The sequence below is a fragment of the Numenius arquata genome, chromosome 1 (genome assembly GCF_964106895.1).
Source record: "Numenius arquata chromosome 1, bNumArq3.hap1.1, whole genome shotgun sequence".
NCBI lineage: Eukaryota > Metazoa > Chordata > Aves > Charadriiformes > Scolopacidae > Numenius > Numenius arquata.
In genome coordinates, this window is record NC_133576.1 from 24,793,847 (window position 1) to 24,815,226 (window position 21,380).

Sequence of the window (21,380 nt, forward strand, 5' to 3'; positions counted from 1 at the left end):
CAATCACCTCTTCTTTCAAAAGAACAGCTTGACTCTAAGGAGCAACCAGAACTGTCCCCAGATGCGGCTTCTCCCAGTCAGACACCTCGTAAGCTAGTTTCACAGAAAGCTGATGCCACTCTTAAGCCTCCTCCTACTAGTGTGTACTACCAGTATTTGAAATCTGCCAGCGATTGCTCCTCTGAGAAGGGGACCAGGTTTGGAAGCATTCTCCAGGATATGTTGCAGCCAAAGATTCATTGGTCTCAAGACAACACCATGCCAAAACTGGAAGAATTGTCAGCGGTAAGATGTTGTGTCACATCATATTAATAATCAAAGTGATTAGCCCACATTCAAAATTGCTGTCTCCCTGCTCTCCTTGCTCCCTTTTAAACATTGATTCTTTGATCTTAAACAGCCTAATTACTCTCGTTTATGATAATAGCTTTAAAATAAAAAAAGTCTTCCAATAAAATAGTTTAGAAAACATAGTATTCTTGGTTCAACACACAGATGAAAGTGACTTAATTATAAAACAAAAGATGTGAACAGAAAATAAAGTAGGAAAATATGCATCATAGCAAATCTGTATAGCAGCAAAACACAGACTTGTCGCTGTTAAGGACATTTCAACCTGAAAATGATGGAACTGCCTTCTATATGAAAATTGTTCTTTCCTTTCTTTTCCTTCTGAGATTAGTAGAGCTGTATTGTCCAAAAAAAATATAAACACCTGCTTACTGGTCTATTTGATTGCTTCGTCACAGTCTTCTACAAATTGTAGCTCAGTTAGTAAGTAAATAATATAGCTGCTTCTGTAGATTAGCATTTCTTCTTTAATTTATTTAAAGCAATGGCAGATGAGGGCATGGAAACAGTTCTTCCAGTATTAGAAATTGAAAAGGCCGCATTGACCAAATGCGTAACTGAAGAATAAAGCCTGCCCATGATGCTGGGAATATTTCAGTCTGTGGTAGAGGCCTGTTTTTGGTTTTGCCACTGTTAAAACATGCAGTTTATTGTTTGCTGGGAAAGGCTAATACATTTTCAGAAGTTGTAACTTTTGTAATAGTTCTTTCTTTCTAGCACTTGCTGCTTTCTGCTGATTGTTTGATTCTGTTAAACTGTTTACACCAACTCTAAATGACAGTGAAACAAATCTTGGCTGTTTCTGCTAGTGACAGTTGCATACATATAAGGAATACTGGACCCAGAATAGTCCATCTATGTTTTGTGCTGTTGTTGTAGATGTTAATAGTTGTTTTCCATGTCCTTTTCATTTCAGAACCTCATTGATAGGGCAAGTCTCAAATACAATCCCAGACCAGGAAAGGTAAGCAAAATTAGTGTCACACAATTCAATTGACACGTGGAATAATTTGTTACACTAAAATTTTTGAAAGGAAAGCATCTGAAGTTGTTAGTCTAGTTTTCTGTATTTTAATAGTGTATATGCTTGCACATGCTAATAATGAGATTATATTATTAAAAACCCTCCCACTAGTAATTTTACTGTATTTCTGTCAGAGGCTGCTGGTTTAGTTCAGTAGAGAAAATGTGTAGCATATCAGTTGAGTGGGCACAAAGTGAAATGGGTTTTATTCCAAACAAAAAATAACTGTCTATACTGGATGTTGAAATGGGCCCTCATTTGTATGCATTGTATTTTGTTTCAGATTATTATTTATGATATTTATGGCAATAAAAGTAAACAAGAAGTTCATTCTGACGTGCTAGATACCACATCCTGGATCTTTCCCATTGGAGCATTACTTAGGATAATTAGAGGATGGTAAGAAATCCAAGTCATATTTAAATAAAGCCTTTCCAAAAGACTGTATATGTTTTTCTTTTGTATTTTTATTTTTTATTTATGACACACGTCTGATCTCCAAGAGTGTCTTTTTCTTTCTTTATAATTAGACTGATACCAATGAAAAAAAGCTTGAAACAAGGCTTCAGATGCTGCCATACATAAAAAATATTGTTTCTCCTGAGAACTAGCTTCAAACAAAAAGTTTCTAATAGAATCACACTTAAGTTTAAACTTATTGCCTGAAGTGCTGAGACAGTAACAGCCATACTTGTCACTAGAAGCATGTGTATGCCAAAGAAAATGTTGTGTTTTTTTTTTTTTTACACTTCAGTTTCATTATACAGTACCTGTTTCAAAAGGACCATAAAATGAACAATCTTAGCTGCAGTTTGTAATGTAGCATTTAGAGGAATGTGGATGCAGAGGGATATACTTTATACTTTATACCTTATACTTTAAGGTAGATTTTGCAAGTGTTACTCAGTTTCCATTGGGAAGCTGGGGCTTCAGTCAGTTGTTGCACTGGAATTTAGTTGGTGGTGTTCACAGTGAATGTTTCTGACTGTCAGCCATAGTAACAATGCATGTCACATTTATGCAGTTTTGAGGCAGCCTTGTTTGGTTTTGCATACATTTCTTTCATGTCCTAAGAAATACTGAACGCTGTTATTAGTATGCATATGTTTTATGCCTTGCATAGTATCTGCCCGAGCAGGACATGTTTTCATGTGTTAATATATTTGTTCTGGTAAAATAAGGCTTTTTATTTACATTGTGGTTTAGCTGCATTTTTATACAGTTAATATTTTATGTTGGGCTGCATCCTGGAGGAGACTGTGTATTTTGCTTTCAAAGCTTGAAGTACAAGCTCTGTATTTATCTAAAGTGAATGTGACTACTGAGGGACAGCATAAGAAAGGTCTGATAGTTGGCTTGATAAGAAGAGCACATTACTGAGCTTTCCAGAAAATGTGCTGTATAAGGACAGTCTTACCTAACAGCAGCAACTCAGTTCATGATATCATTCTTACAGTTGGATTTTGTATGAGAAACCAAAGTTCCAGGGTCGGAAATACGTACTAGAAGAAGGAGAGACTGTGCTGGATCACCTTTGGGATCTCCCAGGTGTGAAACATCGTCGAAGAAACCTCACAGTTGGTTCAATCAAACACGTAACAAAGGTATAGAGTTTGTTAATAATATACTCACCTACATAATTACTGTGTTTGCAATAGCGGTGTATTACTGGCAGTGGACAATGTGTGTATTCTGTGTTTCTGATTTTATTCAAATTTGCTGTGAATCACATTTTTTCACCTTCAAGATAAATTCCAGGGCTTTTGCTGTGCTAAATTTCTCTTTCTTCCTGAGCAGGTGGATTTTCTTTCTTTGCCACTATCTTTACCTGACACAGTGACTCCTTTCCTTTTAGATGCTTACCTGTCCAGTTAATTGAAATTAAATGGAATCAATTTGTATTTTCCAAAAGAAGTGTTTATCTTAAGCTTAAACTACCTACTGTGTCTGCATGGCTTCTGTTTCAGAAGTTAGTAGTTGGGTTTCCAATCCCATTAGTATGGCGTAGCCTCCGAAAATTACTGTCGCTCCCTCTACAGCTTTTGTGCTGTCTGTAGGGGTTCCATGTGGACAAGTGGTACACCTCAGCATCTGGCTCTGTGTACAGCCAGAAGTTTAAAAGGCATTTTGTTGAAAAGATAGGAATCAAATGCCTAAAACTAAATATAATGCATCCGTTGTTATGCAGTGAATGAGGAATATATTTCCCAGATCGTGTGATTTAAGAGGGCTTAGTGCTCTTGTTGTTTAGCATAACATTCCAGTTATTTACAGGGCAAAGGCCCTTTACTGCGAGAAAATTATCATTTGTATCGCAATGTGAAAGCTTTTCAGAAAAAGTAGTGTTTCTTTGTTCTTTGCTGGTACAGAGGTCATTTTAAAACTGATAACCTTTTTGTCATCAGTACATAATGTCATAATGTCATAACAATTAGAAATACTTTTTCATTCTCTTGTTAAAACTTAATAAATAAATAAATTCAAAAGAGGCTGGCTGATAGCATGAATAATGAGGTTAACATTTATTTGAGCTGAACAAATTAAAAACATTGACCAATATGGAATATGAATATTGATCAATAATGTGGGAGGCAGCTAAATAATTAAAGAAATACCACAATAACAAGTGGAACTATAGTCTGAAGGTAAGGAAAGCTGGGTGTGTCTTGGGTATCAAAGAAAAGCCTTTGATAGGAAAGGCACTGTGGTTAACTTCATCCTGCTCAATAAAAATCTTAGTAATACAGCTTAATAGGTTCGAGCATTGTTCTTCTCCCAGTATGTGATTCATTTGTATGGAACACAGATGGAAAGCTTTATTACAGTACACTAGTTCAGTAATCAACACTGTTTCTTGTGTAACTTAAACCTGTAGCATGTATGCTTGTTTGGTGGGAGGACTTTTGCTGTTAGTCCACAGGGCTGGTTGGAGCTAGGGTGGATGTGGAACTCGCTAGGGTGGGTCTTGTCCTCTAAACCTTGATTCACGAAAGAATCCCTCCTTTTTAGGCTGTACTTCAGCTGCTGTGGAACTACTTTTAGAATATAGTTTGCCAAAGTGCTAATTTTTTGTTTGTTTGTTTTTTTAAATATAGGCATTAGTTTTAATTGATAAATAGCTGTTTCTTTTTCAGGCAGCTTGTGTGTATGTGATCTAAAGAATCACATGTTTTACTGTCATTCTCTTTTTCATAGGCTGGGTAGTTCAGTGGCTTTTCTCCTGCACAGTTTGGTCATACTGGCTGTGTGTCCAGGCTGTCTGGCTTGTTTTCTGATTCTTAACTGGCTTTTTGTGGTGCTTGTTTAATGGCTGCTCAGATGCCTTGAGTTAGCAGATTTGAAAATTGGCTAAATATTTGAGAAGAAAATGGCTTGCCAGAAGAGAAAAACAGATGTTTACTAAAGAAACAGCAGGAGGTACATTTAATATTATTTTTATTTCTTACTGGCAGATGTTAGTTTGCTGAGAAACAGTCTGCCAGTAGCTTCTTCCTCTGATTTGGCTTCAAGCCTCCACAAAAAGCAAAGGTTCTGTTAGCTTTGTGGTTAGCCTGTGGCTTGACTTACTGTGGATACACACATTAAATGTATCCATGTGTGTTTAATTTGAAGGAACTTAGGAGGCTGGGGGAAAAGATCCCAAAGGAACAGATCATGCAACTAGTAAAAAGAAGACCTCTTTGAAGTAATGGGAAGTCTAAATTCCACCAAGGCAAGTCAACATGAGCCTAAGCTAGCAAAATCTGCCTGCACTTGCGGGTTCAATGTAGCTCCTGCAGAACAATCTATTTAGCCAAGTTAGTTCTCTCATCTACTACAAAGGCATACCTTAATCTTACAGGATTGGAGGTCTTTTTCTATCTGTTTCTGGAAGATCAGAAAGGGTGCTAAATGCTCCTTTCCCAAAAACAAGAGCTGAGAGGAGTTGCTGATATTTCCATTCTGGAGTAATCATTTAAACCACTAGTTTGCAAGGTAATGAGATCTGAAACAGCAGTTTATAATCTCTGTCTGCAAGACAGTTAGGCAGGGAATAACTGGATTCCTTGTGGACTCTCCTTAAGCAAAGCTCTTGTAATGGGAATGTTCACAGTATTACGTGAAGGGCGTGTTTCTTTTTTTTTTGTGTGGTTTGCTAGGTGAAAAGAAGATATTAATTCAAGCAGCAACTACTTTGTCAGATGCCATAGGAAGACACCTAGTAGCTTTGGATCGTCTCATTGGGTAGTTGGTATTTACAGGACAGTAACCATTAATTTCCTTAATATTATTTTATTTTACTATCAGCCTTGTTGAGTTCTGTAGTTTGGTTTGGTGGTGATGGGTAATAGCAAGAGTGGTACACAGCAGGAGGACTGGGAGAAAGTTACGAATGGATAAAAAAGGCTGGAGGACCAACAGAGAGTGAGATTTAAAATAAAAAATGCTGCAGAAGCTGACATGTCCTAAGGACAAATTGTGTATCAAAAGTAAGATGCATGTCTTGACTGTATTAGCAACCATGTGAATACCAGAGCTAATTAGGCCTGGTTTTCAATGGACTCTTCTCTCATCACTGTTTTGGCATTTAGCTTAAGAAGCCAGACTTGAGTAATTCTTTGTCCTGTTGTTGACATAAAAGGCTACCTCATTTAAATAGGCTATTTTGATTGCTTCAGTTGCTGCAGTTTACAGCTCCAAGGAGAAGACCTAACAGTGCTCAAATTATTAGCCCTGCTGGTGCTGTTAGGGCTATAACCCTAGATCCAGAAGAAGAAGAAACAGCTAAGACCACCTTGAGGGGGTTGAAGGCTCTGGGTCTCTCACTTATGGTGGAGCTCTTTGGTCAGACTAGAAAAATGTCAGAGATGCCACCAAAGAGTAGTATTTGATGCTAAGGTCTTGAGAGTCATCTTAACCCTCTTCAGAAGAAACCTTAACCTTTCTACTGAGAGGCTTTTTTGGAAATGTCTTCTCTGTGAGCTAGTGAGAGTGTTCCCCGTGCTTTTGAAAACATCTCCGCTCCCAAAAGACTGTAAAGGAAGCACAGGCATTCCAGGATAACTGTGTGGAGGTAGGAGGAGAGTACTGCAGAATAAAGGAAGACAGAGTGGGATGCCTGGAGGCGATGACCTACCAAAGCATTTGCTGGTTGTGTGTAATCATTGGAAAGGAACGTAACTACCTATTCTGTTTGCTGTACTTTTAATGCAGTTTTTGCCTGATGTGTCAGTAGGATAATGAATATAGCATGAGTTTTGACTGCTTGTGATGGGGGTGGCAGGGCCGGGGGGGTATAGGGAGGAAACTTTCCTGTTCTGGATCTGGCCTGAAACACAATGGTAATAGTTTTGCATGGTAATAGATTTGCATGTGGGTATCTTATTTGAAAATCTTGACGCCTTGCAAATGAAAGGGCTTTGGACTGAAGGATCTAGTTCTCAACCTGAATGCTATCATATTTGTGTGGTTTTCATTTTGTTTCTAAAGATGGTAGCTTTATTAGGAATGTTAAAGAAGCATCTGAAAGTTATGATGCCTATTAAATATGCTCAGGCAAATATGAACATGCTAGGGCAAATATTTACCAAGCTACAGTTTACATGCTTTAAATTATATAAATTAATGACATAGTACTTGATTGTACATCTGCAAATACGTAGTGTTCACCTCATACAGTAATACTAAATTTTACCATTTTCTGCAGTGTGCAGACTCAATATTTAAGTCAAAATGTATATTTCTGATTTTAAATAAAAGTGCTTAGAAAATATTATGTACATCTTGCTCAAACACGTTATTACCTTTAAAAATAGATACTTGAATTGCTTTTGACAAAGACCTCAGTTTACTATGGGACACCTTATGAAAGGACTTTATGGACTTAATCTAATCACAAAAATGCCATTGCAATGAGAAGAGGTTATTTTATGACTGTCAAAATCTGGCTGGAGGGAGATGGTGATAAGTAGGAGAGATTTTATTATGAGTGCTTGTGCTTTACCTGCCCTTGGGAGAACTGCTACATTCTTCCTCTGTTGAGGGTGGAACCTGCCTCGTGAGTTTCAGAGTCAGCAAACTTGAAAAGAGAATACAGACTGGCTTTTTCCAATCTTCAAATGAAAAAAAAAGCCCAACAACCTCCTACTGAATTAAAATTAAAAATAATCCGTCTCGTATTCTGTCTGAGCCTGCAGGCAAAGATACTTTATTTTGCCACTTGTCTAGTCTTGTAAATACTTTGTTTCAGAATTTATCTGAAACCATTAAGAGTCTGGCATCATTATTTGTGGAATTCTTATAGGTGCAACTTCTGGTTTTCTATATCAAGCTTTATTGTTGGATTCACAGATTTCAGCCTTCTGACGTATCGGGTATTATTAGGAAAAAAACCCATGAACATTACATATTTCTTAGCTGTGATTTAAGTAAGATACATAAACATGTGAAAACTATGAGAAGACTTTTTTTTTTTAAAACTTGTCTAGCAATACACTTAGAATTGAAGAATGGTGTTCCTTAGCACTTTGCCTTAGCACTGGCATTGTACTAAAAGTTTTTTTCCCTAGTTTTTCTGCGTTTGCTCATTGGAAAATAAGAATTTCTGGTATTGCAGTTTTTGTTCTGAAAACTAATAATGTGCATTGTTTGCAAGGTACAATACAGAGGAAACATGAGTTGCCAAAACATTTTACTGAGTTACTTCAGGTCTCATGAGGAAAGTGAAATAATATCCTGAAGTCATCTATTACAATTGCCACATTCATTGCTGACAGTTAAATAACTACTGAAAGAACTTTGCGAACCAAGAAGGGGTGTGTTTCTAGGTGTCTTCATGTCTCTGTCATGATGTGACCCTGCCGGGGTCCTCAACAAATCCAGTAACCAGGTGCTTCCATTAGGGCACCCTAAGGGACAACTTCTCATCCCTCTTGTCCAGTGCACCTGCAAGGAGCATCTTCTTCCAGCCACATTTAGGACTTTCAAGGTCTTTTTATGCTGTCCAAGACCTTGGGCCTAGTGCAAATGGTCCCATGAGTCAGGAGGGTAAGGGAAAGGGTGCTGTGAAGTTATCACTGAGAACTGAAGGTTTCCAGCTAGAGCTGAGCAAACTCTGTAAGCATGTGAGCTGCCTTTTACTGTAATAGCAAGACTGTTCTGCAGTGCACTGCTGAAACACGGCCTTAAAGAAGATCTTCATTGATTCGTGATGTGTTTGAATGCCAAAAAGTATTGGCAATGCATTTTATATAAATATTATTAAATTAATGTGGTTCACTAAAATCCCTGAAATTCTAGAGATCATGTGTTCAACAAGCTGTTCTTCAGCATGGTGTCTATCAATAGAAAACCTTCAGTAAGGTAACAGAGGTTGTTGCTCCATAGTAACAGAAAAATTGCTAAAGTGTTTACTTACCAAAACAAATATTTTCCATTACTCTTCTTTTTCTTTCTTTGTCTAAAATGCTGTAGAGTTATTTAACATGACAGAAAATTGAACTCACATGGCTTGAAACTGTAGTCAGATGTATTACAGAACTTAATTATCACTGAGTGGGGAAAGTGGGAATGAAGTACTAGACATTTCTAGAAAGTTTAAGTTGTACATGCGTCATATGTGTCTACATGTGTGTTTTGGAAGCACTGTCTTTAAAAAAAAATAAAATTCAGTATTATATGCATGGTTTGTCTATCAGTAAATACTGTTGAATCATTTACTTGGGGAGTATTTAAACAGCTTTTTGAAGGTAGCCCAACAGGCATAAATACATAGTTTTTCTTCGAAAGTTAATGGGAGCTGGAACTTTACTTCCCTTAGCTTTTCTAAAAATCTCAGTATTTATTTAAAAACCTTCCATTGGATGAAGCCAGGAGTTAGGTTAAAAGGGTGAAAAGAGAGGGGAAAAGAAAGAGACATTACTGATCCTTCCCCGCTGCAGTGGGGCAGACTCTGCAAGTGTGGATAAGCCTTACGTTTTGATTTGTTTCTGCAGGACTGTGGCATTCCAGAGGTAGAGTTCTGCCTGGCAGCTGGTGGTACAGAGGGATTTCCTATTTGCATACAGAGTGCAGTTGCCAATTTAGAAGAACTGGATGTTGAGAAAAACCCTTACATAAGTGTCAAATCAGGAATGTGAGTACTGAACCCTTTGAATAGCATCTTGCCAGCAGGTAGACGGGTAACATCATGGGGTGAAAGTCAGTCAGCAATAGGAACAATATTTGGGGGGTTTTTGCTACAAATTGGTTAACATATAGTAGGTATTCCCAGCTGTACACTTCAGCATTGTGCTATCTGGTCTTCTAGTGGTGGAACCAAATTTTTGAAGGCATTTTTCCTCTAGTTGCTTGCAGAAGTCTTCTATAATTCCATCTTTAGGTAGCTTTATAAGTAGAAGCAGCAGCTCAGCTATCATTAGCTTTTAGTTCATTGGAGAATAGATACTGCCTCCCTCGTCACCCACCCTGTTATAACAGTAACACTATGGCTGAATACCAAAAAATTAGTATTACATCATCCAGGCATTCCTGAAGCTACAGCCATATCCTGGCTTTCTGGAGAAAGGTGATGCAATATGATACAGGCCCCTTGGTATCCCAGGATTTTCCTATATTGAGCAGAATAGTCTGTTTCTTAGGTAAACGGCCAACACTTCACAGTTCTTGAAGTCTGGGAATTCTGTGCTCTTAGAAGTCATTACAGAATGACATTAGCTATTCTGTTAAAAAGAGTCTTGAGTTTGCCTTTTCATGCGAGCCAAGCCTTCTTCCCTGTGATCTCACAATACACATGTGAAGCTTGAGGTGCTGAAGGAATTAAAAACAAAGTTTTGTCTCTAGTTTTGATAGAACTTAGTCTAACTTTTAACTGCTTGTAGTCTCTGTGCATAGTTAAGAAAGTAACTTTCCATATGGATCAATGCCTCTTCCTCCATTACTTATTTGGTCTACTAATGTTCTGTCCAAATTCCACATTCATCTTTCTTTCTGATTTAAAATAGTCTGAAGGAATCTCTGTATTTTTAATGTTCGTATTAAAGTTATGATGGCCTGCTTTCCAAAGGAGTGCTGTAAATGATCGTATTTTAATAATTTCCACTGATAAAACTGAGAGGGATTGATGTTAGAAGCCTTTTAATTCCTAAGGTGGTACTCCTAGTTAAAATTTGATGCAAGTGTCTAATCCTCAATGCTGTCTTTGGTTTTGTATACTCTAGTGTAACAAACTGGCTTCTTAAAGTAGATGAACAAATTGGTAATTTTCTGCTCTTTCATTCATGTTTAGCTTGGATTGAGAAAAAGTATTTGAGGTCTTTTTAACATTGATAGTGCCAGTGTATTTAAATACAGTGTGATTTTGATGTGCTGGCAGTGTCTAAAACACATTGTCTAGCTCTGATGAATATGGAAAGAAAAATTATTTTAATAAGATCATTGTATTTGTAATATATATGATGATATTAATAACTCCGTATCCTTATTGTTACAGATGGCTTGCTTATTCAGACCTCAATTACAAAGGAGAGATGAAGGTTTTGGAAGAATGCGATTCACCATTTGAAATTCCTTCAGCAGATGTGAAATCTCTGCGTCCCTTAAAAATGGTGAGGACTTCACGATTCCCTGAAAGGTTGCGTGCCTGCCCTTTCCTACTGTTGCTCCCCCAGGGGTTTTGATCTAAATATAACTTAAGTTCTAACATCCTTTCAGAATTAATCCTTAAACATGTAACACTCCTCTTACACCACAGCGCATTTGCAGTGTTGTAATGGCACAGCATTCGCTTGTTCCAGGGCTTGCTGGGCTCCTGCACCTGCACAAGTAAGAAGACATAGTCAGAGGGAGCACTAGCAGACCTTCCTGGGGAACTGCTGCTGTTCAGGGGAAATAAATAAGGCAGAACTGGCAGGCTCATAATCGTATTGCAACCAACACCAATTCATTAACTGAAAAGGCTCTTCAGAAGTTGTTGATTTTCTCTTTTGATGGTACAGCTAGAGCCTGCTGGGGATGGAAGACTAGGTGAGGAGTGTATTATTGAAAAATGCAGAGTAGTATTCCTGTGACCACACATTGCAGAAAAATCTTGGGAGGTGCAGCTATTTTTGTTTTGATAGACAGCATGTAGATCTAAATATGAAAGAGATGTGGAAGGGTATAACACGTAATTCTAGTGTATATATAGCAAGTCTTCAGAAAGAATTTAAGAGCCACAAAAGAATAAGGCCTAACAGCTGTCTTTTCAGTTGCTCATGGAAGGTAGGTGTATCATTCCCCCACAGAACATCACTCACTAACATTTCCAGAGAAAATGCATTTGTTGTATTTGTTCTGTGACCATAGACATGAATATGTCAGCCTATGTTTTTTATCTCTTCCATAGTGTCTTAGTGTTTCATCATTTGCGCTTAAGAAACTTGAAATATATACAATGCAGCTTTAAAAGTTATATTTTAAAAATCAGTCAGTGTAAATTAGTTAAGAAAACACAAAGTAAATATTTGCTTTAGAGTGCTAATAGACAATGAAGGAATATTTTAAAATTGCTTGCACCCTTACAGGCTTGTCAATGCACTGATTTTGTTTGTAGGTCAGGTTTATAGTGTCCCTGGCCTTTATGAATTATCAGAATATTTAAACTAGTTTTTGATTTGGCCAACACTGAAAATGGTGAGTATAATTACAAAAACTTGATGCTCTGATATACTGTAAAATACATGTCAAAGCATAACTTTAAGTTTTACATAAATAAATTTTTTTCCCCCCATCGTTTTTTTTAGGGTGGACTAAAGGTACAAATGCCGATGAATGTCAAGGTAAGCACTGAGAATGAAATATGAGCACACTAGAAACAATAAAACCTTTATTTAAACTGGGTTTTTTTTGTTGGGTATGTGATGTTTGATTAAGTATTCAGTGTTTACTGCTGATGGAGAATTCGCTAGTGCTGTCAGGTCCACTTTCTTACTAGTGTTTCATGACACGTAGAAGTAGTAGTAGTTGGTTTTTGGTTTTTTTTTTTTTTACATACTAGGACAATGTGAATTTGCTATAGAAAAATTGTAAAGCTTTTACAACATAAAATGAATTTTCCTGACTGACACATCAGTTACTGTAATGGAACGGGCTCAGGAGACATTTTTCCATTTAACATACCAAGTTTAAAAAAAAAAAAAAAGGAGGGCGTGGGGAGGAAAGGGGCAGGAATAGGACCGACCCTTCCTATACCTGATCCCAATACAAGAGTCATGAGTGAGACTGTGACCCTCTTGTGATTTAAGGAGCAGAAAGCTAATCCAGAGTTATTGCTCCTTTTCCTTCCTTTTTCTATTTCTCCACAAAAATGCTAATGCTTTAGGTAACTTAATTATACAAACGCATGCAAGAATCAGAAGGTTTTCTAATAAGTATTGCAATAAATATTAATATTATTAGTAGCTGATCTGTGTGGTTTGGCAGATGAGGAATCCAAAGGGTGTGTTAACTGCAGTAACTGAAATAACTTCAGCAAAGTACAGAGAAAGACCTCTTGTCTACTTTTGAGGGGTCAAGCTCAGTGTGTCTAGCTGTAACCAGGTAGCATTCGCTGTAAGCTAACATACACTGCCCAGGCATAGGATTACAGGATAAATCACAGTCATGTAGCTCCAGAGTGCATTCATGTATATAGAATTGTGTGAATAAGTATCCTTCTGTGACAATGTCTGCAAATAGCCTGTACGAGCCTATCTGAATTCAAATAGGGTCTCTTCAGCCTCTAGGCCACTCAAGAATCAGAAGGGCTGGGGAATGCAACCCTGAATTTTCTTCTTAGTGGTGGCTTGTTGGGGGTGGGGGGGAGGTGTCTTCCACATACTGTAGCAACATAGACCCCCAGACTTTCAAATTACTATTCAGGGCATGCTCAGGGCATTGTTCAACATGTTTTCTAGATAATAATATATGAGAAAACTCACTTTGGAGGGTGGTCCAAAGAGTTTTCAGAAAACATCGGTTCTGTCCCAGCTTTGTTTGGTAACGAAGAGGAGTTTCAGGAAATTGGATCTATACGTGTAATTGGTGGAGTGTAAGTATATTGTACTTTTGTATTTATTTACTTTAAAATAGGAAATAATACTAAATGCTAGGAAGTGCTAACTAAGGGGTGTTTAGAATCTCTCACTGTGAAATATTTTGAATATAAAGGAATATGTATGTCTCTTGTCAATGATCAGCCTTGGATAAAGCAACCTCTCCATGTGGCTTATTTATCTAAGGGAATACAGGAGGGTAAAACTAAGTGGGTGAGAGGTGTGAGGTCAATGTTTACCATTTGGATGCCAAATAAACTAGGCCACTTTTTTCCCTTAATGACAGCGTTCACACAGAGCTTCAATTTATATTGCTTTATACTTCTCATCATGTCTATTTAATTTACTGAAATGACCTTAGGTGGGTGTGATCAGTCTTCAAGTTGACATTTTAATGCCTCTGAAATCTGTAAACTGTTTTATTGTCTTAATGGTTTTCCTTTGCCACCTGTTGCATGTTATCTGGAATTCAGAATCCACCCTTATTTTCCTTTGTTGAGGCCTCAGATTGATTCTCTGTTGCCCTGCCCCTCTGTCCTACACACAGACGCACAAAAAGGGCTGTGTGACGCAGTCGCTGGGTGGACTGCTCATGAGGTATGCTCAGCTCTAGCTATTCTAGAGAGGTACCAACCCCATGCATTGTTCTTTCAGCTTCTCCCAAGGCCCAGCAGGATAGGACTGCTTGAAAGCATGCAGGATGGTTGCTTCTGCCAAAGAGCTCAGCAATAAAATAGTTCTCAGAAATGTTACTTTTTTTCTTAGGGGATTTCAATGTTAATACCTCAGTATAAAGATTCAATAATATACATCCTTTCAGGCTGTTGTCAGAATCTTACAAGCACCAAATTAAAAATAAACATAATTGTGAATACTCAAATAACCTATTCATAAATACATAATGTATTAAGCTATCTGGGAAACCTCAAATTACTAAAAATCATGCTTCTTTCTGTTGTGGCAGCTTTTATTTTTAATACTGTGGTAACTTAACCAGCTGAATTAATGTAAACCAAATGATACTAAAAGTAAAGCTATCCCTGCCTGCCAAATTTCAATGCCGACAGAATTTGTACAGCAGTTCTAATACTTAACAAGGGAGTTTTAATGAAAGAAATGCTTACAAGAAAGAAAGAAGGAGAGGGAAGCGCTTTTTCAAATTAGGATCCATTAGAGCTTTCAAAAGCTGATGTGGAAATGCCTTCTTTTAATCAAGCCATATCTATTTGTTCAAAATAATTTAAAAAATGTATTCCCTTAGTGCTAAAAATACTCCACATGCAATATATATTGTATATATTCAATTATGTCTAATCAAATATGTGTTTGTAGGTTAGAGCAGGAAACAATATAAGCGGGTGAAGTTTTGTTCTGCTGAAATCCATTCATTTTGTCACCAGCTCCAGCAAGGGCAGAATCTCATTCTTTATTAATGAAGAGATCTACTGCTTGGTTTTTTTCATTGATAATTGGTGGCTTACAGTGTTTTGGCCACTAGATACATACTAGCCTCTGTAGTACCAAATATTGGTATTGGGAATATGGCTGACTTGAGAAGGAGGTACATGGAAAAGCATTACACAAATAAACTGTTGTTGGAGAAAAAAATCTCACCATGTGATTCTGATCCACAAAGAACATTTCATGGGTGCCTGTTGTGATTTCAAAGAAGCATTGCTTTGTTTGTTAGCTGAGCCTGTGATACTCATCTTAGTGTTCTTAGGATGTTCTCTTCCCCTTCTATTTGTTATGGAAGGTCATTTGTGCAGCTGTTCTGCTTTTAGTTATTTCTCTTTCTCTTGTTGTGTGGTTGCTGTAGATGGGTTGCCTATGATAAGGAACGCTACAAAGGCCATCAGTACTTGCTGGAGGAGGGAGATTATGAAGACAGACACTCATGGGGGGGAGCTGACAGTGTCCTTCTGTCTTTCCGGTTCCTTCAGGCTGTAAGTACTTTTATGAATTTCACACAAATTATGCACAGTTCAATACATAAAGAGGAAAGTTATTCTTCGTATATGGTACAGCTGTCTGGGGTTTAATCATTCCATTTTTGCCCAAGTTCACCCTCATTCTTTTCCTACTTGCTGAAATTTAGACTGCACTCTATACATTGTAAAGCAGAAGCAGGTTCTAAATACCCTTTGTAAAGTTCATGCAAAGAACGTATCATGCAGAATTCCTTGTATACCTGCCAGATTTTCCAAGTACCTCACTTCAGCACTTCAAGCTGTTTAAATCTCTAGAACAGAATTTTCTTAAAAGTTTAACATGTGTAAGTGTACAATGTGTAGTTCTTTATTAAAATAAAAATAGCTTTTCAACACAGCAGCTGTTGCAAGCCTTAAAAAAGCATTACCCTCTGTCTCTGTGATTTTTGTGCCAGAAAATTTTGGCAGCAAAAATAATCACTGTGAAAACATCCCTGCTACTAAAATGTGTTTAGTGAGGACGAAGATGAAATAATAATAAAAACTATATCAGAGTCCAGTATTGGAAGCAAAGTTAGACTTTTCAGTGGTGGAGGAACATGGGGTTAGAACTTCTTTATCATTTTCCTTGGTTTGGGTTTTTTTTGTTTGTTCGGGGGTTTGAAGTTTTTTATTATAATAGGAACTTTGTAGCTCTAAATACAGCTGCAGAGAGTGGCTTCTTTTGAGAATTAGATTCTTCACTCTGAGATTACTCAGTCTTGTATACTGAGATTACTCATCTCCTCATCTGAGGAGATGGCCAAGAATTTTGTGAAGTTTGAAGATAGGCATTTCAAGCAAACTCATTTTCTCAACAGTCATTAAAAAAAAAAAAAAAGTTAATGCAAAAACAAAAAGGCCATGCTTAAATTCACAATTTGCAGTTTTGATTTTTATGAAAGGCATCTAGGAAAAGCTATATTTATAATCAGAATCTATCATATAACTTAAAATAAAGACAGGAGAATAAACTGAATTGAAGAAAAATGTCCTTCACTGAATAATTTATTTTCAGGTTTCTGAGAAAAGCAGGCAGGAATTTTCTTCTAACTCCTCGTTTTCAATGTACAGAACCCTATTCAGTTATTAACTAATTTCAGGTTTTTGTTCTTTTCAAGCTATATGTAGGGTACTTGAGTAACTTCAGTTGATCTTTTTAAGTCTTCCTCTTGGCAAAGGGCATAATTACAAGCTTCAAATTGTGCACGTGCCTAGTAGGGATGACCTTCCACGTATATGCATGTATTTGACTCACACCTAGAACAGTCAGGATGCTCAAGTCATTAACATTTTAAAAGTATGTATAATTTGCACTCATCTATCAACATACAACATTCAAATTGGCATATAAATATATATCAATATGTATGCATTGATAATAAAAGTGTAAGTAACACCTTTCCTCAAATTGTAGCATAACTAAAGGCAATGAGCTAGTTGCCAATAAAATGACTAATGGCATTGGCATTTTGTTGTTCAGCTTGACCAACAGATTGCCTGCCTCTCTGATGTGCAGTACATAGGTCAGCGTTCAGGCTTGCCATATGCTCCCTTCATGACTTTGTATACGATACTTAAGGTCAGGATTTAGTGCCAAACTCTTATTTTCAAGGGGACCTGGGCAAAAATCCAAAACTAATTCTGTGTGCCTAAGGCCCCTCGCTGCACAGCAAACGTACTACCTCTTCTCCATAAACTCAGAATTTCTGTCAGAAGTGCAGTAAAGGTTGTGATGGTCTCGGACTCTGTGTGAGTGTTCCTGGATATCAGATCTTTATTGCTCTTACCTAGGAATTCTGTTTTACTCAGATGAATTCAAGAGTCTCTGTAGAAGATTAAGGGCTTTATGAAATGTAGCCAAATTGCATTATTCATGGTAATCTTAGGTAGGGAGCAGGTCTGGGCGTTGACCCTGCTCTTTATATGTACTAACTGGTGTGGTCTCAAGTAGGGGCCAATCCAGCTAGATTTTTTTTTTTTTCTCGGGCATGACACCAGGTGACCTTGACTGTGTTGGCTTTAAGGCCAGCCCAGACCTGAAAACAATTTATCCTGGCTCACACAGCATGAAGCTTGAAGCTATGTATCTGAGTCAGCTCCAGGCAGAGTCGGATCAAATGTCTTTGTGCCGTGCTCCCAAAGCAGGGAGCATGGTGCAGAAGCACATAAATGGCTCTGTAGAGAACCAGGCTGGGTACGACATGCCTCGTTAGCCTGTGTCAGTACCAGCTCTGTCAGTGTGGCTTAGTGCTATGCAAAACTATTCAGATGTTCCTGCACCATGACACTCAACATGACGGGTTCCACCAGAGCTTATTAAGGCTAGGAAAATCCAGCCCATGTTTCTGTACAGATACCAGTAACTACAGTTGAGCTGAGGCATGAATTTAATTTCCTGACAAATCAGAAAGGTTAGACGTCGCACACAAAAGCGGGATTGTTGCCAAGTCATCCCTCCCCACCTACCAGTGAAGATGTACCTGCATGTAGGCATACTGCAAGAGCTTTCAGGTTTTGTCTGTCTTAAATATTTCTGCTATTTCACTGAATTTCACTGATTTTTTTTTAGAGTTGGAAGGGACCATATAGATCATCTAGTCCAACTCCCCTGCTGAAGCAGGATTGCTTAGAGAATGAACAGTCACAAGCTCTCATGTGGGGATTCGGACAGTGTTTTGAAAGCAGAGATAGAAAGGACTTGTAGAATTTTATTTTCCAGCATACTGCCCAGCTCTGTTATCAGCATCTATATTGGACACATTTGGAGTCAAATACAGGGCTTGCTTCTGAGGACAGACAGCAGTTTGTACTGTGTTCTGGTTTGGGGGACAGTTGCATTTGCTTCTTTTCTGCACTGTCAGAGAGTTTGTGAAGCTGGGGTTTGCCTGTGGCTGTCGTGATCAGGGAAAGAGCAAAGCTGCTGAGACTCTTTAAGTGGAGCAGAGTATGTTGCCTTTGGAGCTTTCCCACTAATGTTTTCAAGTCTAAAATGATTTTCCGTTGGTCTGAAAGTCCATTTTTAACTATTTCTCCTATTGCTTGTTGTAAGAGAAGCTGTAGTGAAAAGTTAGGGAGAAAAAAATGATGGCTGAATTTGAAACATGTTTTAAATGAAATTACAATTGTGGATATTTCAGTATTTTAAATTTAGTCAAAGAAATTATGTGCAGATTTCATATGCTTTTCAGTAACTCTTAGAAAGTCTTTGCTTTAGGACTGTTGAGCTGATTTTCATTTGCACTAAAACTGTACTAGGTTTTTTTTTCCCCTCAAAAGTAGTCTGAAGCTGCAGTTGTTCATGATGATTTTGGCAAAGGCTTGATAGCCTTTTCTCTTGTTAGTAAGATTTACTTGTTTTCAACTCATTATAACATTGCTGAACATTTCAGAAACACTGAAATTTAATTGAGTGCATGCTTTTTGTTAGAAGTTAAAGGAATAAAGTGAACGGATTGTTGTTTTCCATTTTCCCAAGCAGTGACTGAACTGTGTGCTTAAAATTGCTAAGTGGTTAAAAAGTTGGAGATTTGAAACCCCAGTTCAAGTAATCTGAAGCTGTGCAAGTAATCTGGTCAAAGAACTATGGTAGCTGAAAGCATAAAGCACTGTCACATGGCTATGTAAGAGAACATGACAGTGTCATGTGGGATTGATTTTATAGCTATAGTGATTAGTCATACAATGGATGTATCCAAAAACTACAAACCCCTTGTGCTGGAAAGGTGATCTTGTCCAGTCTTTTCCTTTCCATGTTTATTGCTTTGTTGCTGGGAAGGGATGAGGAAGGAGGACTTGAAGTAAAAGACTATAGTCACGGTAATGCTTAGAGTAGTCATTTGTGAAGCTGTTGGAAGATCAATGCTAAATCCTCAACCCTTCCCACGTGAGCATCTTTGCAGTCTCAGTCATCCTCGTAGAGGAAAGGATGGTGCTCAGGGGCAGCAGGTTCTTCCCTTCTTCAGTGGAAACCACGGAAGGCTCTGTCAGATTGCCAGGCTTCCAGCTAGCCACTTCAATGCCAAAATATCCCATAAAGATCTACGCAAGGGACCCAAGTCCCTTCACTGCTTTATAAGACACTCTCTTTCAGGCTACAACTCTTTTTGCAAAATGTTTTATGTTGTATAGTGTCACTGGGCTGTGACAGCCTGTCTTCTAACTCCTGTGCTGCCTCTTAGGATTTCATAGAGTCATCAGTGGCACTTTTTCAGTCTGATGATGAAGATGGGAAAGCATTAGACATCATCAATGAAGAAATCCCTGATTTGGAGCAGGCTGGATTTGGCCCAGAGACGAGGTCAATTCTTGTGAGAAGTGGAGTGTAAGTCTACTGAAATATATGGATGGAAGTATTTTTGAGCACAGTTGGGTTTGGGTACATCTTTTGACAGAATATCTTTCACAAGGTACAGGTGGTAAGCAATTGGGCAAGAACAATGTTTTTTTCAGTTTCCTTGGTAAATGGAAGGAAAAAAAAACCTTAGTTTTCTCTAAATCACATGCCTACACCTTGATTTGGATCTGGGCATTCTTGTTACTAGAGAAGGCTTGTGATGTTCCTCCAGAGGTCACACAGACTGTAGTTTCATGATCCAGGAGCTTTGGCAGTAGTACAGAAGAGGGATTGTAGGTATGCTAAGAACTGGGGATACCTTTTGGGACAGGTAGAGCCTGTATAGAAAGGATGATCTGTGCCTTATTTGTAATAAAGTCAGGCTGCTGGCACTGAAAATGAAAATACTTTTTAGAGAACTAAAAGCAGGGGGTTAACCCAACAGGCATGGAAGAGTACCTGGTTCAAGCTGATACATCCTACAGACTTAGCTAACTTCCAGTGTGCATATGTGAAGTCCAGGAGGAAAATAAACAGCACAATTGCAATAAAGAAGGAAGGTAAATTGGACTGCCTGCAGTGTCTGTTGATGGACATATGCAGTATTAACTGATGGAGCAAGGACAAAACTTGAAAGTGCTAGAAGCCTAAAAAATAGTATGGGGGAACTAGAATACTTGGCATGAAATAACAGCTCTAATATAGCAGATACTGCAGAGATACACAGGAGGGATAAGCAGAGGAGCTACCAACTCTATAGCAATGATAGAGTAGGCTATTATAGGCAAGGGAGTGGTACTGTACACGAAGAAGGAAATCCAGTGCTAAAACGTCAAATACATTATGAGAAAAGAGTGCTATGGAATCATATGGCTGGAAATTCCAGACTTTAATAGTAATTATAAAAGTGCAGCATTAACATTGTTGTGCTTACCCTAATGATGATGGTGATAGGGGTCAGCAACAGTTAAATGAAACTGAAAAAGCTTCAAACTTAGGACATAGTGGGGGATTTAAACTGCTCCCGTAGAGACTGGGTATTAGTGTCTCATGAAGATGAGCTACAAAGATGAAAGGCTGGGACTCAATTTGGAGAGGAGATGGTTGAGGAGGGATATGACTGAGATCGGCAAAATCCTAACTAGCCTCCATCTACTTCTGCCACTGCCAAAGAGTGTGTGCAGGGCTAGAGGCACCCTCAGTCTTATGTAGTTGGGGGTTTCTTTTTTCTAAAATTGCAACAGGGAAAGCAGAGTGGGAGAAGCTTGAACTGCCAACCATTGCAAGCTTTTGCTTTAATCTCATCGAGGCTTTTTCTTACACCATTTTTCTTCAATCCAACTGCAAAAGTTGGAAGAAAGAGCTGTCTGATGGGGGGAAGCTGAATAGGTAAAGGTTCTGCTGAGAGAGATTAAAAAAATTGTCTGTCTTCTGGGCTTCACAGCAAGGCATCATCTCATGCTGAATGTATATTTGATAGAAAGGCAGTGACCCAAAGTTGTACATTTGTCAAAGTAGTGTTTGCAAAGTAAAAGCAGAAAATGAAGCATGTGACAATTACGTGCCTCTCATTGGGTTTGATGTTACACTGTCAGATGGAAGATTGTTCTATTTAACTTGGTAGTATTTTCATCAGACTACACAGAAAA

The 21,380-nt window shown here is 38.1% G+C and overlaps 1 protein-coding gene across 1 annotated transcript in view; it reads left to right on the top strand.

The window, feature by feature from the left end:
- The window catches only part of CRYBG3 (crystallin beta-gamma domain containing 3), a 97,247-nt gene that overhangs the window by 49,712 nt on the left and 26,155 nt on the right, over positions 1 to 21,380 (top strand). The window contains exons 5-14 of the mRNA XM_074166384.1: positions 23 to 285; positions 1,268 to 1,315; positions 1,659 to 1,774; positions 2,832 to 2,979; positions 9,349 to 9,488; positions 10,845 to 10,959; positions 12,136 to 12,171; positions 13,288 to 13,421; positions 15,245 to 15,371; positions 19,577 to 19,719. Coding sequence (XP_074022485.1) covers positions 23 to 285; positions 1,268 to 1,315; positions 1,659 to 1,774; positions 2,832 to 2,979; positions 9,349 to 9,488; positions 10,845 to 10,959; positions 12,136 to 12,171; positions 13,288 to 13,421; positions 15,245 to 15,371; positions 19,577 to 19,719 — 1,270 coding nt within the window. The remainder of the gene's footprint in view (positions 1 to 22; positions 286 to 1,267; positions 1,316 to 1,658; positions 1,775 to 2,831; positions 2,980 to 9,348; positions 9,489 to 10,844; positions 10,960 to 12,135; positions 12,172 to 13,287; positions 13,422 to 15,244; positions 15,372 to 19,576; positions 19,720 to 21,380) is intronic.